The sequence below is a fragment of the Rhinolophus sinicus genome, linkage group LG03 (assembly GCF_036562045.2).
Source record: "Rhinolophus sinicus isolate RSC01 linkage group LG03, ASM3656204v1, whole genome shotgun sequence".
Classification (NCBI taxonomy): Eukaryota; Metazoa; Chordata; class Mammalia; order Chiroptera; family Rhinolophidae; genus Rhinolophus; species Rhinolophus sinicus.
In genome coordinates, this window is record NC_133753.1 from 83,681,774 (window position 1) to 83,708,110 (window position 26,337).

At 37.6% G+C, this 26,337-nt stretch overlaps 2 protein-coding genes across 3 annotated transcripts in view; one reads left to right on the forward strand and one right to left on the reverse strand.

The window, feature by feature from the left end:
* The window catches only part of SLC25A21 (solute carrier family 25 member 21), a 448,904-nt gene extending 436,994 nt beyond the window's left edge, over positions 1-11,910 (reverse strand). Inside the window, exon 1 of one of the 2 annotated variants that reach the window (XM_074328168.1) lies at positions 11,775-11,910. Coding sequence is in view for 1 of the 2 variants with exons in the window: in XM_019749157.2 (XP_019604716.2) it covers positions 11,775-11,844 (70 nt within the window). In the remaining variant the exon portion in view is untranslated. The remainder of the gene's footprint in view (positions 1-11,774) is intronic. The other variant, XM_019749157.2, reaches the window with a different exon arrangement.
* A 325-nt stretch (positions 11,911-12,235) lies between these two features.
* The window catches only part of MIPOL1 (mirror-image polydactyly 1), a 251,042-nt gene continuing 236,940 nt past the window's right edge, over positions 12,236-26,337 (forward strand). The window contains exon 1 of the mRNA XM_019749153.2: positions 12,236-12,363. The gene's annotated coding sequence lies outside the window, so the exon portion shown is untranslated. The remainder of the gene's footprint in view (positions 12,364-26,337) is intronic.

The window sequence follows — 26,337 nt, forward strand, 5'->3', positions numbered from 1 at the left end:
TTAAGTAAAAACACATTTATTGAGTTGCTACTGTAGTCTAAGCACTGTGCTAGACCTGGAGATACAAAATAAGTAAGACTTGGTCTTTACCTAAAAGGCTCAGTCTTCATAAGATTTAAAAAACAAGAAACAGACCCAGTGTAATCTTTTAAATTAATCACAAAAAAAGTCAAAGAAACTAAAGTAATTGTGAAAAGCATCCATGTAGAGGGGAACATTAAATACTACATAGTATTGATGAAACATTATAAATACATATAATACTGGATAATGGCTATTTAAATACCCACTATTGTATGGACAGAAGATACATTTTTAAACCATGGAATACATAAATCCAGCTACAGTCACATGGACAGCATCACCACTGCTTTTTTTTTTATAGCTTATTCACCAGTGTCTCTATTTTTCTTTCTGTTCTTTGCTTCTCTGTTGACTTTCTAACCTCCAGCGTATGTGTGTTCGAAAGAACAGAAGGTGTAGGCCGATGCAGGTCTTCATGAAAACATGAAGGAAACAGACAACGTCTCATCATTTCTTGATGCCTGATCAGGCTAACATGAGACCATATTGCTCTGTAAAAGAAAGCTGCTGATATGCCTTCCAATTTTGATGTAATCACATTCTTACTTTCAACTTAAAAGAAGGTAAAATAAATGTTTTCTTAGTGCAACTAAAAGTGCTCAATGAAAAAAATCACTAAGTCTGAGTACCTCTTACATTAAGTATTTTCAATATTCATCTTCTTTATAATTTTCCTAAAATTTCATAGCTGTATAGATTTCTCATTAAAAGAGAAAGAAATAATTTAATTCAGTAATCATTTTTTAAATGTTTTAAAAGACGGGAAAGTTATACTGCCATCTTGTGGTTAAAAGTTCCTTTACAATAGCACGGACTGATACTTCCCATTAACTCCACAATACAGTCAGTAAGTATTAATCTAAAAAAAAATCTTTCTTGGAACTCAACTTTAAGAAAAATATATTTTTCATATATCTCACTAACTTTCTTATGTTAAAGCCCTTTTGATTAAAATAAGAAATGGTATTTTGAGTGGCTGCCTCAGATAGGTAAAGGGAGCTATGCATTTGGCACTCTAGATCCCGCTCACATAAGCTTATAATTTACTATTAGTGTAATACACACTCTAACATTGAGAATTTAGAGAAACAAAATTATGGAATCCAGGAGTTTCATTTTCACAAGGTAATCTCCAAGACCTTCAAGCAATTACTATGACATTTACGCTAAGCCTATCAATTTTTCTTTGATCCAGGACTCTACTTTAAATTTGAAAGCAAGAGCACTGCAGAGAAAACAAATATTATAACAACATAAATAGTTTCTTCAGTCTCTCTTACCTGTATTTTTCCATATGTAACTAAGAATCATAATTAAATGGAAAATCATAATTAAATGTTCATTCCAAAAAATGCAGTCCTCTATATTTTTAAAAAATATAATCTTCTATGATCTATGCAAGGCACCTGTTCCAAATGTTTTACAATGGCAGAATCTAATTAGAAGTTAACATACGTCTACATCTAACTGCAGAAAACTTCCCCCCCTTTTTTAATAGCAAATCACCAAAATTATAGAAAGACAGCGCCATCTATAGGTACGCACAAATACAGAATGGAGTTCTTAGATTGGGATGTGACCACCCATTGTGATACAGGAGCATTGTGATATCAAGCAAATGTACTGCCCTTTGGCGAAGGAAGCTCCAAAATAACCTCATTCCTGAATAAATTAGAGGAACCTGAAGTTTATTTCAAATTACTCTGATTTTGGTACACTTAATAATCCATAAATATTGGTAACATTTCAAAAATTATTAGTATATTAGCTCTCTCTCTCTCTCTCTCTCTCTCTCTCTCTAACTTTTTGGCCACAATTCCATTTCAGGTGTCATTTAATTGTACTGAAACATATATTTTATTCTTCTCCAAAGTAGTTATGTCTTCCTCCTACAATAGTCCATTCTAGTTTTTACAGACATTCAACTGAATTCACCCTTGCATCTAACTTGAAGCTACCAGATTCATGCAACGAGAAGGCTCAAGACACCTATTTTATGCAATTTAAATGCCCTTCTTTGGCACAAATAGGCTTGTCCAGCCTGTTATAGAGCTGTTCTCGCTCCAATGAATCACTCTGGTGTCTTGCCTAGTTATAGAAAGGATTCAGTTACCAATTACCTGAAGATTGAGGCTCATTTCATTCCTAATCGATTGCCTGTAGACGCTGGCAAAAAAGGGGTAGCCCATGAATGCTGACAGAGCTCCCTGCTGGGGAATAAGGACAATTTCATAGTTGTGCTATCGCTGGTATTTAAAGATTTGGCTAAAACAAGAAATGGCCTCTTGCACCAAAGGCAGACCATGACTGTTCATCAATATCAGGTTCCCAAAGCAACTATAATATTTAACCCAACCAGACAGAAAAGAGGCCTCATGAGGCAATACTTTATGTGGGGCTGCCAACCTGACTTCTCATTCTGCACACTGGGAGGCAGGGTGGGGTAGTGGGTAGGAGTACAAGCTTTGAAAGCAAAGAGAAGAGTTTGAGTCCATGCTTGAGCAATTTATTTAAGTTCTCTGGCTTCACTTTCCTCATCTCCAAGAAATTACAAATTAATATTGATGATTTAAGCAAAGGAAGGTGGTTTGCCCATAGTAATCATTCAATACATGTTAGTACTTAAGATTTATCTTACAGTTTCCTGTTGTCCTAATAATTATTGATTAGATAATTAGGTAGGCTCCACTTAACCCAAAGAGACACCCAGAGAAGTTCATTTGCAACTTATTAAGATAAAAAAAAGAGTGAATGAGAAAGGCTGAAATCAAAATAAGCACAAACACTATACAAAAAGAGAAAACGGTATTTGAGGGTCTAATATCAGTTTCAAAACTTAGCTCTAAAATATTTTTGAAAATCATTATAGTCCACATGACTCTTGATTCCATGTTATTTTTACTGTCTAAGTTAGAAATTTGAGTCTGCAGGGCACAGAGGAGTTGGAAATATTGATCACGGAGTTATCTGCAAATAGATAATACTGAAGCCAGAGAGCAGACGGGCTTGTTCAGGGAGATAATAGAGGGTGTGGAGCAGAGAAGTTAGAACCCTGCAGAACACCAATTTTTGAGGAAAGAGAAAGAAGAGGAACCAGCAAAGGTGACAGACAGTAAAAGAGTGATGAGATATGAAGAAAGGGGTAAAAATCAACAGCATAGACAACTTTAAAGAGAAAAAATAATCACACATATGAAATTCCACACAGATTGGGTAAAATTAGGAATGAAAACCAGTAGTTAACAGTTTCAGCAGAGAGGTAAAGACAGATATGACTTCTAATAGGTTGGAAACTGAATGAGAAACTTTTCACAAAGGTTGACTTTGAAAGGAAGAGAAACATGGGACCATAGCTTGAGATCTGGGATGTGAATTTGAGAAACACAATACGAAGAAAAAAATATAATTGAATGCCTGTTTAGGGTTGAATTGTGTTCAACCCCCCCAAAAGATATGTTCAAGTCCTAACCCCTGGTGCCTGAGAACGTGATGTTATTTGGAAGTAGGGTCTTTGCAGATGTAATCAGGTTAAGATGAGGTCATACTGGATTGGAGTGGGCCCTAATCCAATGAGTGGTGTCCTTAGAAGAAGAGAGAAATTTGAACATAGAGGAGACAGATAGGGAGAGAAAGCCATGTGATGACAGCCAAAGAATACAAGGATTGTTGGCAACTGCCGGAAGCTAAGGGAGAGGTATGGAACAGATTCTCCTTCAGTGCCTCCAGAAGGAACAAGGTCTGCCCACACTTCGATTTCAAACTTCTAACCTCCAGAACTATGAGACAATAAAGTCCTGTGATTTTAAGCCACTCAGTTTGTGGAACATTATTCAGACAGCTTTAGCAAACTAATACAAGGGCTATCGATAACAACCAAAAGATAAAGACCTAACAGAATATTTACAATGAGCATAAATCATGATCACCTCAAAATACAGAAATAATTGACATGAACATAATAATTTAAAAGCAAGAGGAAAAGACAATTGGTAAGAAAAATCGGTTAAAGTCTACAATTATGAAGAATCTTGCATAAGTCCCTAAACCTGGTTTTATCCATTGCCATTTTAAGACATCAACTACTTTAATCATAAAGATGTTTAAAAATGATTTGTGCATCTCTTTTCAGTTTGGGGTCCTGGAATGAAAGATGATACATAAATTTTAAAAATTATCATGGGCCTCTCTCAGAAGATGGCAGACATGTTAGACCTGAAGGTAATTTTTTTTCACTTTGTTTATTGAATGATTACAACGAAAGGAAATAGTGTTGAAAGGAGGTATTGTTGCAAGTATCAGTTGTCTGATGACTAGAACCCTAAGAATAATATTCCGTGGCTTGTGCTTATGACTTCTGATATGTAGTCATTAATAGAGTCAACAAGCATTTCTGAGCACCTACTGTGCTGTCCGTAAAACACCAGGTTCTCATTGCTCTGAGATGTTGTAGTTAAGACTGTGGGGGAGGGAGGTGAGGAGGGATGCTTTAACAGGCTTTCCTAAAACGTTGTGTAAAGTTGTTTTATGCCAACTGAATCCTGTACCTACAAACAATACGTATACTTTTAAAATGTCTCTCGGTGAAAAACAGTAAAATAAGGAATCCTTTGAAAGGTGGTTATGCAATTCATATTTTATTGGTTCTTAAATTCATACTTTCGGGATCTAGATTTTCTTTAAGAGAGACAAGACTACATTTTAATTAAAACACATTCCTTAAAGGTATTTTATAATTAATTTGAGCAGTAGAGTTGCTTCCTCCTCTGTGGTTGAAATAAGGAGAATTTTTTTACTCCCTAATTACCGGGTAATGGGTTCCAGCCTCCCTTTGATGTGTCATAAAGGCTCACCTGTTTCACTGCAACCTGCTATTTATTATCAAACAATTGCAGTTTCCCAAATCCTGAATTTCCAAAGTGCCAGTTATCCAAATCACATGTGTGTCCCCTTTGCACCCATTCTGAAAAAAAATTTTCCTTGATCAAAATTTTAACCTCGATTACCCCCCGATGCGTCCGCCCTTTATTACCTAGTCCAAATTAAAATCCAGAGGACTACCAGTGTACATGCTGCCAGTTAAGGCATTTCTTTTAACTGTATTTTAACTATTAGGAGTTAGGGTAAGAAAAGATAGAAATCACATGAAAATAAAGATATATAAGTTCAGGAGTTTAAAATATAAGATTTAGAACTATCCTATACCTTTTTATTACCCTTTTAAGTTTTGGACTCTCCCATCAGTATAATGCACATTTTACATATACTCTCAAGAGTTAAATCTCCCAGAAGCCTATCCATGAATCCCAGGTTTTTCTCTCCCCAAAAAGGTCTTTCACTTCACTTTCTCATTTGACCCCCTGAAGGTGATTAATGAGACAAACTGCACAAAGTACTTGAACTGTGTCTAGTGCAAAACTCAAAATTTGTTTCCAGAATACTTTGACTAATGAATTTGAGTAAAACCTCTCCATTAAGATGCACAAAATAAAGACAGTGACTAAAGATGTGGTGGGGTGTGTGCCTACCAGATACAGGGGACTAGGGTGGGGAAGAGCGGAGGAAACAGCACCTATTAATTTGGGGAAATAAATCAGTGTCCTGCCCGCATGGTAATCATGTAAATTATATACGGAAGGGAAATGCTCTAGGAAACATTCTCAGTGGAACTTGCAGACTTCGAGGAATATAAAATTCTGGGAGGCAGGAGGAGGAATGTCCTAGAAATGCCATTGTGGAAGGGAATTCAGTGTGGGCAGGGCCTAGGTGTGCCCTCAGGAGGAAGCCTGACAAGCTCTGGTGACAGCAGGGTCCCCTGGGGCCCGAGGGGACTTCATCAGAGATGCTAGGAGATTCTGAAGTTGGGTGCAAAAGCCCAATGAGAACTTGGAAAGAATACCCATCTAAGTGGGCCTCAAAGGCTGCTACATGACATGAGAAATAAGAACCCCATGAGTCTTTAGAAACACATGGAAGAGCCCAAACTGGTCATTAGGGAGAACGGGAGGATCTGAGGTGGAACAATGTTCCTGGCTCCCAGGAAGAGATGTGCATAAAAGGGAAACCTAGTGGAGCCCTGCTGATGAGCAGACACTGTAATGATTTAGAGACCTGGGGGGATGTTGCAGCCCAGGGACCTTGGGAGCTCTAGCAAGTTTGGGGAAATTCTGTCACTGTTGCTGTCAGGTTTGCTACCTATCCATTTGGTGTCTTTGTGAGAAATAGAAAAAATGTCCCTTCTCATTCAGGTGTCTGCATCTCTAGGATATGAGAATACAGATTATGAATCAGAGCCTTCGCTGTGTTTCAGCTCCTACTTGCTCCAGTGGACAGAGTCCTTTTTCAGTCCACAATCTGCCCAAGTGCACATAGAGATCCTGAATGAACTGAGGATTTTCTTTTGGCTAAAAGCTAATCTTGTGCCCACATGAAATTATTTGGAAAGAGCATGATACTACGAGGTCAGACAATTAAGTTTGCGAACTCATTCTATACCAGAAAAAGTGCTACATACCTGTAATGCAGGGACTCAGCTCCTGTTCCCTGCACAAGAACGCAAGATATGGTGAGGCCAAAAAGGAACACCAATGAAGCCATAGATAGGGGAGTTCATACAACTATATTCTTGCTGGCGGCTGGGTTGGAGACACGGGAAGCAGCAGCCACATGATCCGCAATCCACAGTCCACACCTCTGCCAACCAACCAACCTGCCCAGCGTAGCCATGGCAGTTATATTAGTGGCTAACAGCTAACCAGTAACAGCTGATGGCCACCGAGCCACAGCAGATGGCCATCTGATTACAGCTGATGGCCACATAATAACCGAGCCAGCACCTTTCCACGTGAGGCTGAGAGCCTGGAAACTGCTTTCTGGGACTATGTTCTCACAATACCTCTTGCTGAATACCACTACGGTCACCTTTGAAGTATTCCCCTTGGGAAGCTATGCACCGATGTCAGCTCCTAGTCCACCCTTCAAATCAATTATGGAACTCTTTTTCTGGAAATAGCCATCAGAGCTGTCGTCATATTACCCTTGATGTCCTGAATGTCATCAAATTGTCTTCCTTTAAATATTTCCTTTATCTTTGGGTAAAGAACGAAGTCATTGGGGGCCAGATCAGGTGAGTAGGGAGGGTGTTCCAATACAGTGATTTGTTTACTGGCTAAAACTTCCTCACAGACAGTGCCATGTGAGCTGGTGCACTGTTGTGATGCAAGACCCATGAATTGTTGGCGAAAAGTTCAGGTCCTGTAACTTTTTCATGCAGCCTTTTCTGCACTTCCAAATAGTAAACTTGGTTAATGGTTTATCCAGTTGGTACAAATTCATAATGAATAATCCCTCTGATATCAAAAAAGGTTAGCCACATCATTGCAACAAGTTCAAGAACTTAATTGTCAGACCACATATGTAGCAGAAGACTGTAAGGATTGTATTTATAGATAAAAGTTCTTTTAAAGCATGTAAACTAATAAGAGATACAGAAATAATTAGGGATAGCATACTTGACTTGGTCTCTACAACTTCTAAAAATGTCTGTCAATGGTTAATAATATTCTTAGTCCCTCTCCTATCCTGACTTACTATAGAAACAGTCTCATGTTTGTGTAAGCATAGACAAGTTAATTAGGCCCTCTGTGCATTAGTTTCTTCACCCTGGAGTTGTGGTGAGGATTTAAAATGTTGATACATGTAAAGCTTAGAACTGGGTCTGGCATTTAGTATTGACTCAATAAATGTTAGCCATTTTTATTATTTGTACCATTCACATGTTAATGAGAATGTTAAAGCTGGATGTGGCTGTAGAGGCCATCTGGGAAACATTTATGCAGAAAATAGTTTGCAAGCTAGGCCTTGGAAAATGGATAGGATTTCAATAGGTAGAGAAAATAAGGGGAAGACATTCCAGGAATTGGGAATAATGGTGGAAAGGTACAGGCAACATTTAAGTATGGTTAGCAGATTTATTTCGCAGACACCAAATGGAATGTGTAGGAGAGAGGTAGAAAATAAACCTGGAAGCTAAATTGAGGACATGTAATAAGACACACAAAATTCACTCTTCTCTCTCTGGTCAGCAATAAAAACCAAGAAAGATTTAACTTGCAACCCTTTGCAATCTGGCTCCTACTCTACAGACTCTATTTTTCAAAAGTCTTCTAATACCATGCTTCTAAAACTTGGAAGTACAAACCAATGACTTGGGGACCTTCCTAAAATGCAGATTCTGATACGGTAGGTCTAGAGTGAGGCCTGAGACCCTGTATTTTTAATAAACTTTCAGGTGCTATCATGCCCCTGCTTGTTTATCCATGGTAAGAGCCTAATCCAATGGTCTCTTATCATTTTCATCCTTAAACCCTCTACAGTGTTAGGCTTCTCTGACCTTCCTGAAGCTCTCTCCAGTGGCTCCTATTTTCTTACCTGACTTACCTCTTATGCTATTACTTGAAGCTGAGAGTGCAGACTACAAGCCTGTAAAACTCCAGTGCATATTGACTTGTCTTGAGCACAACTTTCATCATATAAAACAAATTCCCTGTTGGCAAAAAATATCTATATATAACAGCTACATAGCTACAAATGCAAGTCCAGTATTTAGATGTGTATTGTCAAAACAAATGTCAGTGCATCAGTCTCTTTGGTCTTTTAAATAAAAATATTACAAACCATATTTTAATAAAAGGCATATATCATTATAAAAGACACCTATTGCCCATCTCATGAGGTGTACAGCTACTCTGAAAAATAATCTCACGAGATTCCCAGCTCACCTCACTCCCAATCATCTACATGGCCATTGGCTATAGCTGATTGGTGCAGAGATGGGTCTGTGAGCAACACTGGGTTATTTTGAGTCTTTCCTTAGCATTTTACACTAGAACTGAAAGAGAATAAAAGCCAAGAGCATATAAACTCAGGAGCCACTGGTGACCACAATCTGCCATGTGGACTGCAAAGCAGAAAACAGCAGTCAGGTGTAAGAAAAGACGGATGAAGGCACCAGGAGAGCACAGGAAAGAGCTCCACAGCGTGGCACCTGACAACCTGACATTTCCACATAGGCCGTGTAGGCAAGGCTTAACAACAGTCTGACGTGAGTCTTGGCAGAATGCCCTGTGATTTCTGCCAGCCTAAGGAAAGATAAGCAACCTGGTGAGGAGCTGCTGAGAGGTTGTTTCTCTCACTATCTTGTGGAAGACTGCCACAAGCCCATTTCTCATCTATCTCCCCAGTTCCAACTGAGCACAAGACTTGCCACCTTACTCTCAGGGTAAAGCTACAGACTTCGGCCTAAGTGTATAAAATGGCCTGGATGTGGTTCTGAGGTAGCTCCTCAACAGCAGCGGGACCTACTGCTCATACCATCTGTCATCTAGCTTCTTCAGTTTGGTGTTATCTGTGGAACAAGGGACACAGGGAGCTGATACCATAATGACTTGTTTTTGGCTGGCTAAGTACTTAACTTTCTGAATTTATTTGGCATGTTTACTCCTTACTGGGCAAATCTATGGTGGTATGGAAAGCCATCCTAACAGCTACAGCAGTATTACTTGTGACCCTATTATCAGCCTTGGGAATGCTTAGTTATTTGACAAAGAGAAGAAATAAGAGATGGCAAGAGTTCACTTCCTGAGTTCCTCTCAGTGTTCCAGCTCCTAATTCCAGTCTGTCCCAGGAATGCATCGCAGACCTTGAATTCCATGAGATACTGGTATTTCTCTAATAAACCTCCCCAGCTTCTCTTTTCTTCCCCCTTAAGAAAGCCAGGTTGTGTTTTTAACCTTTACCATCAAAAGACCATATAATACACACAACAGAAGTATTGTATCTGATGACAGTATCAGTAATCAGAATGCCAGTGCTAGAGATTCACATGCTTTTTTTTGTATATATTAAAATTCTACCTGTTTTGTATATTGATTTCTTTTTGGCCCTTGCCCTAGTATATATAATATAATTAGCCTGCACTTATTAAAGTCCAATAAATATGCAATTTTATGAAAATGTTATTGGCTAAATAGAAGAAAACATGACTCTTTTTCACTAGGATGAAAGTATAAATTACTCTCATCATTTATCAATAATTCCATATACTAAATGTATAACTAAAATATGCTTGTTTAATTTATCTTATAAACGTACTAATTTTCATTCATATTAATTACAAGAACATGTGGAATCACACATTATATTTATACCAAATATTTATCATCCAACAAAACAGTGTAAGTAGGATTACAGTTTGATCTATTTTTAACGTACCTTGAGTTTAGCTGGGTCTAACACATAGTATGATCATCTAAGCCAATATATAGATGCTTGTGAATCATTAGTCATAGGTTAGGACGTTCACCAATTAGCTTCCCTGTCCTATTGGACCAGCTGTTTTCTTTGATCAGGATCATTGGCTCTAAATCAAGTAAATCAGGGACCGTTGGCAGAGTTTTGGACATTGTGGAATTTGACCAAAATGGTGAATAAGTTGGTACAAATTCATCATCACTATGGGGAAACAGCTAAAAAGTAGACAGTAGAGACATTGACATCATAATGGATGGACACAGCTCAGTTACATATAAAAAAATGAATACCTTGATTGCCATATTAATGAAATATCATCTTTAGGAAAGTGTACAGATTATAAATGATACATCTGGCTGCTCGTGGTACCCCTAAGATGCAAGTAGTTCATGACATAATAAAAACTAGTCATAATTTGTAGTAGTCCCTTATAAAAAGTGCAAATGTGTCTGAAAAATCAAATAAATTTTACTACTGGAAGTTAAACATTATAGACACCTAGTCATTGTCTTACGTAATATGGTTTATTAGAGTTACCATAACATAAGAGAATAGCTACATTAAAACGTTTTATGGTGATGACTGAATTATAGTAATTATTTTACATATTTATAATAAAAATGCACCACAGTATGTAAGATTAACTTTTCAATCAACTCATAATTTATATTTTAAATATCTTTAAAATACGTTCACATAACAATCTCATGGGAAACTTTCCCTACGCACACTTAGTAATTATTTCCATGATTGGTATCAACAGACTTATTTTTCTAAAGCTTTTTTTTACCCCACAGCATAACTCTCCATAAATTAATGTGAGCCCATTATATCAAAGGTGTTTATATGTGTTAACATATGCATTTAATTTTAATATGCCTATTTACGGCACGAATAGCCCCAAGCAAACACAGTATGCAAAAAGACCTGTGGAGTCCGGAGGTACACATTTTAATGAGGGAGGCAGGAGTTATGCAAGATCTGAGTCAGAAGAAAGAGGCTACAACTGATAGCAAATCTAAGTCTGACAGAAACTGGATCATTTCAAGGAAAATAGCCAGCTAGGCAAAAGCCTCCTCAAAGTTGCAGGCCTCGGAGCTGCCTTCCTTGCTTTTCAGGCTAGGAACCGAGAAGGCGGGGAACTCGAGAGCTGCCGCCGCGGGCGCCTCGGCGACTTAACCCCGAGCACCCCGACGCCCGCCGCCGCCCCCGGACTCCTTTGCTCTCGGGCTCGGCGGGTTCAGGCTCTGCGCCGGCAGCGCAGAATTTAGAGGAAGGAGACAAAAAGTCGGATGAGAGACTTGTTTGAGAAACGTTTTCGGGACACCCAAAGGGAAAGCGACTAGCCCCTGGCGGGGCGGGGCGGGGCGGCGCGGCCTTACCAGCGGAACCGCCGGCCAGGATCTGCCGTGAAGCCTCCTTCGCTAAGCCGACTTCGGCCTTGGCCGACATCTTCGCAAGCCTGAGGACGATGGAGTAGGCTGAGATGAATGGGTGAGCTCGCGGGCTTGAATGCCAGCCTGCAGAGCCTCTCCAGATATAGAGATCTCGAGCTGGGTTGGTCCTTGGGCCGAGTGGCTCCCTGTGAGGCGGCAATCCCGCGACTGCTCGGAGGCGGCGGTTGCAGGCGCAGACTCGCTGCGTGATCTCCCGCGGATCTGAACCTGCCCGCTGAGCACCTTCACGGGCTCCTTCTCGCCCCTCCTTGGCTCTCAGTACAATACGAGGGGCCCTGGAGAAGACTCACAGATGGAGTTGAGTTGGCCGACTGCAACAGGTCGGGTTTGGTCTCCTAGATTGGTGCCCACGCGTTTCCCTATCAGGAGCTGCAGAGTTTGTCAAGCTGGACGTGCTGCCTCTGATAATGCAAGTAAAGAAGTAACCCTAGCCTTGAGCTCCAGCGGCAGGGCTCGGGCGACCCTTGCCCCTCCTGGCAAGCCAGAACACAGTGCAATTCTAAAAATAGGACAGGTGAATAAATTCCGTGGAGTTAGTTGTCCTGAAATTTGGGGCTGTAGGAACTAACTCAAAGCAAATCCAATTTACAATTACCTTACAATTGAGTTAATGTAGCACTTTACTAAGAAATGATTTTGGCTTAAGGGAATTTATCTGATACCTCATCAGCCTGAGTTTTATTTACTGAAACGCAAAATAAATAATTAAAGGAAGCCTTGTTACAAATAAGTCTCTTCTGTACCCCAGGTCAGTGGTTCTCCAAGTATGATCGTAAGACCCAGCAGCATCAGCGTATCGTGGGAGTTTGTAAGAAAGGCAAATTTATGGCCCCACCCCAACCTACTGAATCAGATTCTCTGGATATAGAGCTCAGAAACCAGAGTTTTAATAAGTTTTCCAGTGATTGTTATGAACGCTAAAGTTTGTAAGCCTCTAGCCTAAATAATCAAGGAATATTAAGGAACTACCAGTATATCCTGTCTATAAAACGTTTAATTATTCACACTAGCCCTTTGGGATAGTTGGCAAAACAAAAATACTAATTTATACCATTTTTAAACCACAACTTGCAAATGCTATGTAGGAAAGATACAGATTCTTAAATTTTAGAAAAATACCACACCTCTAACAGGCAGACGATGATAAGAGTGAAAGAGAGAACAAGGGGCTTTGGAAACCCTGTTGTCATATTATTTCTTAGAATCTCAGAGCTCATAGAAAAAACATTTCCCTCATTTTCTAATGAGGAAACTGAGTTTCTCAAGAGCACACAACAAATTAATAGTATAGCTGGGATTTGATTCCAGGATTCCCTCTTCGAATAGCAATGGGATGACATATTTAAATATTAACCACAGGTCAAACTACATTCTGTTACACAGAAACCTAAAATAATTAAATTCCCCCCCCAAAAAAAATTAATTTTATTCATATGTAAGTAGGGAAGCTTTTTAAGTTAAAAAAAATTGTCAGAACTCTTAAACCCCAAGGCACACACTGAACCAAATTCTATATTCATTCATTGAGCACTTACTAAGTTTCAGTTACTTTACTATGTGCTGGCAATGTAACAGTTAAAATCCCTCATGGAGCATATAATCTAAGGGAGGAGAACCCACCATCTTGCAATGTAAGTAAAATGTTTGCCTCCCCTAGATTATTTCAGGAAATACAATAATACTCCCAGGTCAAGATTTAAAGATGGCCTTTTGACATTATCCATTATTTCCATGAGTACCTTAATCTCTGAATATGTTATCCTGATAAAATGGATGTAGGTTTATGGTCTAAAACCTGAATTTCTCAAGACCCCTATGGATCAGTCAGAAGACTCCCAGACATCCTTCCAAATATACTGTTAAAAAACATTGGTACCTCTTTTTAACCTCTCTGGACTAGAACAGATTTCTTTGAGTAAAAAAAGCAAGGCCTGATAGCACATGTAATCTAGTCCACCTCTAGAATAGTTGAGGAGATAGGGCCTAGGTATAAGAACATTCTGGAGTGTGGAGTCAGCCACTGTAAATCTACTGTCAACAAATACCCACCATGCTCTGATTACGGGACATATTTTTTATCTGTAGCCAAATTTGACCATGGCCAACACTGGAATGCTGGAAGGTTTAGCACTGGGGAAAAAAAATGATAAAATTCACTTGACCTACTATTTCATTTTCCCTAAACTCAATGCATCAAATTACTCTTTATTATTTATATATTATTATTTAATGTAATATGTAATGTCCTGATATTAGTTGGTAGGGTGGATATCTAATATCTTAGTTCACAGCAGATTAGAAATAAATTTAAAAGAGAATAGGAGAGGGAGAAATCAGGGAGATTCTAGAAAAGTGAAGAGCGACCTGCAACCTTCAGGCCATATTTAGCCTACCTAGCAAATTGTAACAATTACAACATTCATTTAATGCTTGTCTTATACCAGGCACAGCGCTAAGCACTTTGTAACCCATTATCTCATTCACAATATCCCTGTGACATATTCTTCATCTTACAAATGAAGAAACTCTGGCACAGAGGTTAAGTAACTTGCCTGAAGTCACTTGAGTATTTGACAAGTATTATTTGAACCTAAGTATGTATAATATAAGGCCTGTTTCTGAATCATTAGCTGTTGTTGTTATGGTCTAATTTTAATTTCAGCTTTTCTTCCCATACAGAAAAGAATCAAGACGTAAAATCATTCAGAGTAAATACCTTGTAGTATCCTTGACTTTGATAAACAATGAACTGATAAGCTGAATCCGGAACTTTATCTATTGGAAGTTAGAAAACTACTAACTTCAGTGTCATAAATTATACACTAGTTTGTGTAAATGATTTGAATTTTATGGTTATTAAGTCAGGGTTTCTCAACCACAAGCACCATTGACGTTTTTGGGCCAGATAATTCTTTGCTGTGGGAGGCTGTCCTGTGCAATGCTGGATATCTGGCAGCATCCCTAGCCTCTACCCACTAGCTGCCATGCAACCCCCTCCCCAGATGTGACAACCAAAAATGTCTCCAGTTACTGCCAATTACTCCTCTGGGCCAAAAATGCCCTTTGTTGAGAACTACTGGTTTCAATAAAAGAGCTAACATAGTAGTGAAGTCTATTTTAACTTTCTAGAACCGTAGAATGACAGACCTGGAAAAGACTAATCCATTCCTTATTTGACAGGTGAGGAGATTGAAATATGATAAGATTGAGGGCCTCACCTAAATCACCAAGCTATTTAAGGGAGGAGTTGGGTGGGAAAGCCAGACATTCCCTGATTACAGAATTGATAATCTAAGCATGTCTGGGACATTTCCCATAAATTGAATTGAATACTATGGTTACAGTACTGAGTGATCCTTTTAAAGCATATTTCAGATGTTACTCACCTGTTACTATAAGCCATCCAGTGGCTTCCTGTTATCCTTCGAATGGAATCTGAAGTCCTAGCCACAGCCCAAAAGATCCTACATAATTTGGCTTCTGGCTACCTCTGCAGACATTTCCTACCACTCCTCTTTCACCCTGCACTTACCACACTCATTTTCTTGGCATTCTTTTGAACACTTCTACACATGGCCCCATCTTTGCATTTACTTTTCCCTGTGCTTAGGAATGTTCTATACATTTCCATGACTTGCTTTTTCACTTTCCTCAGGTGTCTGCACAAATATTACTTTGTCAGTCTTTACGTGTCTAAAGATGCATTTCTCCTCAACCTTTTCTCCCTTTATCTAACCTGATTTATTTCTCTTCATTACGATTTTCAACACCTAGATATATTTTGTATTTATTCTTATTCTTTTCCTTCTTTTGAATGTCAAGTCCATGCCAAAGTGACTGAAATACTGCCTGGAACATAGTAGGTAAATAATAAATATTAATTCAGTGAATGAGTCACAGTCACCCCTGAAAAACACCTCATACCCTTTCTTTAAGTAATCACTCCTCATTTACACTTCTCCCATCCCCTGGCAACCACTAATGTGCTTTCTGTCTCAATGGATTTGCCTATTCTGAATACTTCATATAATAGGAATCATACAATATGTAACCTTTTGGGTGTGACTTCTTTCAGTTAGCATCATGTTTTAGAAATGTATCTGACTTGTAGGAGGCACCAGTACTTCATTCCTTTTTATGGCCAAATAATATTCCATGTATGTTTTGCAATGTGTTTATTTGTTGATGAACATTTGGATTGTTTCCACCCTTAAGCTATTATGAATAATGCTGCTATAAATGTGTATACAAGTTTCTATGTGGATATATATTCTCATTTCTCTTCGATATACACACAGGAGTGGAATTACTGGAACTACCAACTGTTTTCCACAGTGGCTGTACCATTTTACATTCCACAGTAATGTGTAAGCCTTCCTGCTCCTCACATTTCTTCCAAAACTTATTTTCCTTTTATTTTTTTTTTTTTTTTTTTTAAATTACAGCCATCCTCATTGGTGTGAGGTTGTGAAATTGCACATTGTGGCTTTGATTTGCATTTCCTCAATGACCAATGAAGTTTGCCATCTTTTCATGTGCTATTGGCTATTTGTATATCTTCTTTGGAGAAACGCCTATTCAAGTCCATTGCTTATTTTATAATTGGGTTGTTTATCTTTTTGTTGTTGAGTTGTATGAGTTCTTTATATATTATAGATATTAAATTATTGTCACATATGTGATTTGCAAATATTTCTCCCATTCTGTGAGTTGCCTTTACTTTCTTGATAATGTCATTTGATGCGTGAAAGTTTTTCATTTTGATGAAGTCCAATTTACCGATTGGTTCTTTTGTCGCTTCATGCTATTACTGTCAAACTAAGACCATTGCCAAATCCAATGTAATAAGGATTTACCTCTATATTTTCATATGACAGTTTTATAGTTTTTAGCTCTTTATTTAGTTTGCTGATCAATTTTTAGTTAATTTTTGTATATGGAGTGAAATAGGTATCCAAATTCATTCTTTTGCATATAACTATTCAGATGTACCACCACAATCTATTGGAGAGACTATTCTTTCACAATTGAATAGTCTTGGCACCCTTGCAGAAAATCAGTTGTCCATAGATATTTGCGTTTCTTTCTGGACTATTCTTCCCATTAGTCTATGTATCTATCCTTATAACTTTATCTCACTATCTTAATTAATGTAGCTTTGTAGTAAGTTTTGAAATCAGAACACAGGAGTCCTCCAGCCTTGTTTTTCTTTTTTTCAATGTTGACTTATTTGGGGCTCCTTGTAATTCCATATGAGTTTGAGGATCAGCTTGTCAATTTATGCAAGAAAGGCCACTGGAATTTTTATAAGGATTGCATTGAACCTGTAGATCACTATGTTCCACCTTAACAATATTAAGTCTTCTAATCTAACATGTGATGCCTTTCCATTTAATTGGGACTTTAATTTCTTTCAATGTTGCTTTGTAGCTTTTAGTGTATACATGTTTCACTTCTTTGGTTGAATTTATTACTGGGTGTTTTATTCTTTTGGATGCTGTAGTAAATGAATTGTTTTCATAACTTCCTTTTTGGATTATTCATTGCTGGTGTATAGAAACACAATTGATTTTTGTATATTGACCTGTAACCTGCAATTCTGCTGAATTCATGCATTAATTTTTTGGTGGATTCTTTCGAATTTTTCTCTATATAGAATCATATCATTTGCTAATAGGGATAGTTTTACTTCTTCCCTTCCAATTTGGATGCCTTTCTTTCTTGCATAACTTCTCTCTCTCTCTCTCTCTCTCTCTCTCTCTCTCTCTCTCTCTCGTCCCCCCCTTTTCCCTCCCTCTCTCCCTCTTTTTCTCTCTCTCTGGGACTTCCAGTACAATGCTGAATAGCAGTGATGAAATTAGGCATCCATGTTCTTTCTTGTTCTTGACCACAGGGGGGAAGCTTTGTCTTTTATCATTGAATATGATGTTACCTGTGGATTTTTCATAAATGCTTTCTTATCATGTTAAGGAAGCTCCATTCTATGCCTATTTTGCTGAGTGTGTGTTATCATGAAAGGATGTTGGATTTTGTTAAATGCTTTTTTTTTTTTTACATCTATTGAGGTGATCATGTAGGTATTTTTCCTTTGTTATATTAATATGGTATATTACATGGATTGAGTCTCTGATGTCAAACCACCATTGTATTCCTGGAGTAAATTCCACTTGTTCATGGTATTTAATTCTTGTAGTGTACTTTTTAATTTGGTGTGCTAGTATATTGTTCAGGATTTTTGCATCACAAGGGATACTGGTCTATAGTTTTCTTATGATATCTTTGTCTGGCTTTGGTATCAGGATAATGCTGGTCTCCTACAATGTATTAGGAAGTATTTACTCCTCTTCTATTTTTTGAAAAAGTTGCGGTAGAACTGTTGTTATCTCTACATTAAACATTTGGTAGAATTCACCAGTGAAGCCATCTGGTCCAGGACTTGTTTTTATTGGGACTTGTTTTTAATTACTGTTTCAATTTCTTTACTTGTTATAGGTCTGTTGAGATTTTCTATTTCTTCTAGAGTAACTTTTGTTAATGTGTGTTTCGAGAAATTTTCCATTTCATATAAATTATTTGTTGGCATATAACTATTATTAGTATTCTCTTATAACTCTTTCAATTTCTATAAAGTCAGTAGTAATGTCCCCATTTTCATTTCTGATTTTATTTACATCTCTCTTTCTTCGTAGTCAATCTAGCTAAAGTGTTGAGAATTTTAAAACATTTTCAAAGTACCAACTTTTGGTTTAGTTGGTTCTATTTTTTTGTTCCTATTCCCTTTTTCATTTACCTTGGCTGTAATCTTTATTAGGTCCTTCCTTCTGCTGGTTTTGAGTTTAGTTTCTTTTCTTTATCTAGTTCCTTAAGGTGTAAAATTTAAGTTGTTGATTTGAGACACCTTCCCTCTTAGCACTGGTTTTGCTGTATTCTACAACTTTTGGTATGTTGTGTTTTCATTTTCATGTTTCTCAAAGTATTGTTATGGGTTGTATTGTGTTCCCCTGAAAAGACTTGTTGAAGTCCTAAGTCCTAGAATTTCAGAGTATGACTTTATTTGGAAATAAGGTCTTTACAGAGTAATCAAATTAAAATAAGGTCATTAGGGTGATTCTAATCCAATATGATTGTATCCTTATAAAAAGGGTATATCAGGACACAGAGACAGACATACACAGAGGGAAGACTATGTGAAAAGACACGCAAAACACCACTTGATCACTGATGTTTGTAGCATGTTTTGAAATCAAGAAGTATGAGGCCTCCACTTTGTTCTTCTTTCTGAAGATTGCTTTGGCTATTTGGGGTCTCTTGTGGTTCCATATGAATTTTAGGATTTTTTTTCTATTTCTACAAAAAAAGCCATTGGAGTTTTGATAGGGATTGCATTGAATCTGTAGATTGTTTGGCGTAGTATGCACATTTTTAACAATATTGTTTTCCAATTCCCAAGCAGGTAACTTTCCATTTATTTGTATCTTCTTTGATTTCTTTTAGCAGTGTTTTATAGTATTCGGTGTACAAGTCTTTCACCTCCTCAGTTAAGTTTATTGCTAAGTATTTTATCCTTTTTAATGCTATAGTAAATGGGATTTTATTTTTTTTAATTGGGGAATATTGGCGAACAATGTGTTTCTCCAGGGCCTATCCGCTCCAAGTCGTTGTCCTTCAATCTAGTTGTGGAGGGCACAGCTCATCTCCAAGTCCAGTCTTGGTTTTCAATCTTAGTTGCAGGGGGTGCAGCCCACCATTCCATGTGGGAATTGAACTGGCAACCTTGTTGTTGAGAGCTTATGCTCTAACCAACTGAGCCATCCGGCACCCCTCAGGCAGTTCATCAACAACTCGCTGTCTTCAGTCTAGTTGTGGAGGGCGCAGCTCACTGGCCCATGTGGGAATTGAACTGGCAACCCTGTTGTTCAGAGCTCACGCTCTAACCAACTGAGCTTATCTGGCAACCCTGGGATTGTTTTCTTAATTTCCTCTTTGGATAGGTCATTATCAGTGTATTGAAACACAGCTGATTTCTGTGTTGATCTGTATCCATCATCTTTACTAAAATCATTTATTACTTGTAATAGTTCCATACCATGTTTAAATGTCATGTGTGCACCAACATTACAATACTAAGGATTGTATATTTGTCTATACATTTGTCTATTACATTTACCAGGGAGGATTGTATTTTCATATGGTTTTGTGGTGTTGTTTATCATCCTGTTGCTTCAACTTGGAAGGTTCTCTTCAGCATTTCTTGTAGGGTAGGTCTAGTGGTGATGAACTCTTTCAGCTTTTATTTTTCTGGGAAAGTTTTAATTTCTTCTTCATGATTGAAGGATAGTTTTGCAGAATATAATATTCTTAACAGGTTTTCTTCTTTCAGCACTTTGAACATATCATTCCACTCCCTTGTAGCTTTCAAGGTTTCAGCTGAGAAATTTGCTAATTATCTCATAGGAGCTCCTTTGTACAGGACAAGTTTGCCTTTCTCCTGCTGCTTTCAAGATTCTCTCTGTGACTTTTGATAGTCTGATTATGATGTGTCTCAGTGTATGTCTCTGTATTTATTCTACTTGGAGTTCTTTGAGCCTCCTGAATTTGTCCATTGCTCTCCTAAGATTTGGTGAACTTAGTCATTATTTCTTCAAATAAGCTCTCTGTCCCTCTCTTTTTCTTCTCCTTCTGTGACTCCCATGATGTGTACATTGTTCCATGTGATGGTGTTCCATAAGTCCCTCTCCCTTTCTTCATTCATTTTTTTCTTTTTGCTCCTCTTCCTGGTAATTTTGAAAGTCTTCAAGTTTGCTGATTCTTTCTTCTGCCTGGTCAAGTCTGATACTCAATTCCTCTAATGAATTTTTCAATTCAGTTATTGTATTCTTCAGTTTCAGAATTTCTGCTTGGGTCTTCATGTTTCTCTCTCTTTGTTAATGCTCTCACTTATTAATACATTGTTTTCCTGATTTTGTTAGTTGTCTATCTGTATTTTCTTTTAATTCATTGAGCATTCATATAATGGTTATTTTGTATTCTTTGGTAATTCATATATGTGTTTCTTTAGGGTAGGTATCAGGATATTTTTTTCAATGGGTCCATGTTTTTCATCTTTTTGTGTGTCTTGTTATCTTATGCTGGGACTTCAACATTTGAAAAATCAGCCACTTGTCCCAGTTTTTGTGGTCTGGTTTTGTATAGGGAGGACTTTCTCCAATCAGTCTGGCTAGAGATTCTGGAGACCTCTTAAGCCTTATCTGGGGATATTATCTTTTTAGATTTGTGCATGTAACCTAACAATTGAAGACGTTTTTCAGTTTCTACTCAGGATCTCCCTCTGGCATCTGTCTGCAATGCTGTGGTCTCTGTGATGCTGTAGTAAGGTGTGGTACTGGACCTCCACCTAGCTTCTGTCTGTGGTACTTGGACTCTGATGCACACTGATTACCTTTGTTCTCAACAGTCCCCAAACTGGCCACCCATTCCTGTCAGTGCTTAGATTCAGGCAAGATAGAAACCAGTCCCTGAGGCAAACCCTGAAAGGTCAGAACATTGGACATACAGTCCACTCCTTTCTCTTCCCGGGGAGAAGTTGGGAGTTGATGGTTTCTAACCAATCATGTCATCCTGGGAGGGTGGGTCACTTGTAAGTAAGTGCTATGAATTTTCCTACCTGTGCTTTTATGCAGTTGGTTTCATATTCACCTTGGGTGCAAGAATCCAGTTAACTTGTTTCTGGATTTCTCAAAAAGATAATTGGCCCATGTATTATTAAATTTGTGTCACATAAGAGGAAGGTCTAGAGCTTCGTATTCTGCGATCTTGCTGCTGTCACTCCTGATTCGAATCATTTTAAATGAATTTGTATTTGTCCTATGGTCTAGATTATGGTCTGCCTTGGTAAATATCCCATGCATACCTGAATGTCTATTCTGCTGTTGATAGGGGGAATGTTCTATAAATAAGTAAGTAGATTGATAGTGTTGTTCAAACCTAATATTTATTGGTTTTTTGTCTGCTTGTTCTATCAATTATTGAGATGAGTTTGAAATCTATGACTATAATTTATTAATCGTGGGTTAATAATATATTAATTGTGGATTTCTCTTCATAGTTATAACACATTTTACTTTATGTATTTTGAAGTTCTGTTATTAGGTGCATAAGAAAGGGAATATTGGAGGGCAGAGAAATGCACACTGAGGTCAGGAGAGGATTAAGCTCAGTTTTAAAATATTACATATTTGATAACTGAAAATTGTCGCGTTCAGCGCAACACAGACAGTGAGAGAACGAGAAGGGGTGGCGAAAGGTTAAGAAAGAAACAGAAATCGAGAAAGTTATGAAACAGGGGGCCAAGGGTCTCCCAACCTCAAAGGACCGAGAGCCCCGAATCAAGCCATCTTCTGGTTTTTATTGATATACACACAAGGAAGTAGTATTGTTTTCTCCACAGTCTGTGAGTCTCATACATCATACCAGAAAACTGATTCAAATCAATCACCCTTGCCTGCAAACAGCCGGAAGAGAAAGTCCCATGATGTCTTAAGAATTATGATATGTGCCTCCCAGGGACAAATCCTTTATGCTAAAACTTATTGTTAAGAATGGAAGGAGAACTGATGTTATCACATCATTGACTCACTTCCCAAGCAGGTTGTGGGGAGGAATATAGCCACATAGGCAGAAGCTCTCCTTAGCCAGGGGTAGGTGGGGGGCTGTGGCCACCTCTATCTACCCCATGAGTTCTCCTGGTGGTCCTCATGTGCTTCCGCCTGGCTTGGGTTGTTCCTCCCGTGAGGAACCTTACCCATCATTGGCTGACCAACCATCTTTTGGGAGCCAAACAGAGAGACATGAAGTGTAAGCACAAAGGTGAAGCAAAGTTCCTGAAAGGAACAGTCTCACAGACTCTTCTTTCTTTAGGGACATGCACGAGGGGACAGACAGTTAGGCTGCTGCATGACAACAGAAAATGAATCATGAAAGTAAACAGATTGAGAAGGAAGAAATAAAACTGTCTTTGTTCACAGATGACATGATTATCTACACAAAACTTTTTTTTTAAATCAACAAAGAAAACCTATAAGTGATTATAGTAAAGTTGTTAAGACAACTTAATATTGTTTTCCTGCATACCAGAAATTAACAATTGGAATCTGAAATTAACAATACAATATCATTTATATTAGACCAAAAAAAAAAAGACAAACTTAGGTATAAATTTTAACAAAATATGAACAAGATCTATATGAGGAAAACTACAAAACTGATGAAAACACCAAAGGAAATGGAAATAAACAGAGCGATATTACATGTACAGTTGATCCTTGAACAACCCAGGGGTTAGAGGATGACTCTCCCTATACACAATTGGTTGAATCTACGAATGCAAAACCTGGGGATACAGAGGGCCACTGTATATTTTTGAAAAAAATCCATGTGTAAGTAGACCCATGCATTTCAAACCCATGTTGTTCAAAGGTCAAAAGTATATGGAAAATAAGGCTCAATATTGTCAAGGTACCAGTTCTTCCCAACTTGATCTGTAGATTCAATGCAATCCCAATCAAAACCCATGCAAGATTTTCTTTGTGGTTATTGATAAACTGATTCTAAAATTTATATGGAGAGGAAAATAACTCAGAATAACCAACACAAAGTTGAAAGAGAAGAACAAAGTCAGAAGATTGACACTGCCCACCTTTAAGACTACTATAAAACTGTAATGATCAAGATAGTGTGCTATTGATGGGGAAAAAAAAGATAAATAGGTCAAATGAACAGAATAGAAATCACAGAAATAGACCCACACAAATAGAACCAAGTGATCTTTGACAAAGGAGCAATGATAATTCAACGGAGAAAGGATAGTCTTTTCATCAGAGTGTGCTGGAACAACTGGACATCTACATTAAAAATATATCTAGGCACAGACTATATACCTTTCACAAAAATTAACTTTAAATGGCTCATAGGTCTAAATGTAAAATCCAAAGTGATTAATGTCCTAGAATATAACACGAGTGAAAGTCTAGGTGACCTTGGGTTTGGTGATGATTTTAAAAATATGTCAAAAGCACAATCCATGAAAGAAAAATTGGGAAGTTGGACCTCATTAAAATTAAAAATTTCTGCTGTTAAAGACACTATTAAGAAAATGAAAAGATGAGCCACAGACTGGGAGCCAATATTTACAAAACAAATAAAGGATACATATCCATAATATTCAAAGAAATCTTAAAAGTCAGTAATAAGAACACAAGTAACACAATTATGGGCCAAACAATAAAAAATGTGCGAAAGATCTGAACATACACCTCATCAAGATGAAGATACAAACATGGCAAATAAGCATATGAAGAATGCCCAACATTACATCATCAGGGAATTGCACATTAAAATGATATCCCCTACAATAAAAAACAAAATCTTGTTTCTGTTTCTCTGGAGAACCCCACTACTATATATGGCATTCTCAGCTACTTGTGTGTATAATTTTTATTCATTATTTTATTTCCAGAACTGACTGAAGTGCCCAGCACATTGTGGGAGGCTGATGATATTTCTGGACTTTAGAGTATTCACCATCTGCCATTCTTTTGCTCCCTGTAGTGAAAGAGGTGCTTGGTTTTTTTTCCCTCTCATCCTTATCCATATTTCTGCAAAAACCTAACTTACATGAGGGATGAGGGCATAGACAATATCACCTAAACATCCTTGAGAACAGGAAAGAAAGCTCTAATTGGTCTCTTTCATTTCTTGTAGACTGGCAACTGTTAGCAGGATGGAGAATGAAGAAATGTATATGTGACTGAAGGTGGTGGTGAAAGGGAATTAGGGAAAAATTAGCTGTTGTGGTCTGAAAGGTCAGGAAAAGAGCATTAGAGTTACCTCAGAAGACAAATACCACATGATTTCACTTATATGTGAAATCTAAAAAACTAAGCAAATGAACAAACAAAACAGAAACAGACTCATAGATACAGAGAACAATCTGATAGTTGTCTGAGAGATGGGAGGTAAGTTAGGGGGCTGGGTGAAAAGGTGAAGGGATTAAAAAGTACAGATTTACAGTTGGGGGATATAAATACAGCATAGGGAATATAGCCGATAATATTGTAATAACTATGTATGGTACTAGATTTATCAGGGGATCACTTTGTCAATTATATAAATGTCTAACCACCATGCTGTACACCTGAAACTAATATAATATTGAAAGTCAACTGTAAGTGAAAAAATAAATAAATAGACTACAAAAAAAGAGTTACCTTGCGTAAGTTGGAAGAAGGACTAGGGAGAAAGGGTGTAATGTTTGACTGACTCATTGAATAAAAAAGGCAGAAGGTAAAAACAGGAAAGAAAACATGGAGACTTTCACCACCCAGGTAATGAATTTTAAAAAACTAGGGTTATGTATCTCTACCCAAAGAAAAATAGTGTAACCACTTTCTCTAAATTTAATCTATAAATTCATTATTTGTTTTGACTTTTCTTAATGTTGTGGTCACCATTTCCTGTTATTTCTTGTTATTCCTTAGCTAAGAAAAGCACCTTTCCCTCCTTTCTTTTATACATAATTTGAGTTGGTCTTAAACCTTTTCATAAATTATTCTTCCTGATTGGAGTTCCCTTTCCATCTACTCTGACAAACTATACCACTCCTCTACTTTCTCATATATTTTTATGGTACTTTGTTTGTGTCCATAAATATCTTGACTGAATTAAAGACCTTGGCTGAATTAAAGAAAAAAATGCATTTCAAAGCTTATTCTATAACAAACCTCTTCAAAGCAATGCCCACTCATTACAATATAATAGAGTTTGTGAATTTTATAACCTGTGTTGTTCCAACTATAATACATCCAATTTTTTCATGTCTTTATTTACTCCTCTTTTTCACACTTAGTTTTTCAGTAACTTTAACCACTAATTTGGGAAACAATTACCCAATACCCAAAAGAGTATCTAGCACATAGTATGTGTTCAATAAACATTTGGTATCTGAATGAATAAAATGAAATATTTGGTGTCTGAAGGAGTTAAAGTGACATTTATAAAGGCAATACTGATCTGTGGAACATGAAAACCACATTTGAATTACTAGCAGCTAATTAATTATGCCAGTCCCTTCTTGTTTCAACACGGAGGTACACGAATTGAGAACTTAAATTTTTGTTTAATTCTGGAAGGTTCAACATTGTGTCTTAAAAAATCCACATATTGAACGTAAGCATAATATCTCTTTATAATGCTTAAGTAGAAGGGTTACCGCCTCCAACTTTTGGTCTGAAACGTTCCTTGGCCAGGAGCTAAGTGCCGCTTTTTGCTCACCCAGTTGGAGTCCAACTTCGGTACTTCTCATTCAGTCATCACTTGGCAATTCCCCTCTCATCTCTCCCTGACATCCCATTCTCATTCTCCTTCTCTCCTGAAACCACACACAAAACAGGAAACCACAATTCTGCCAGGTCCAGTGGAGACTCGGCAGCGC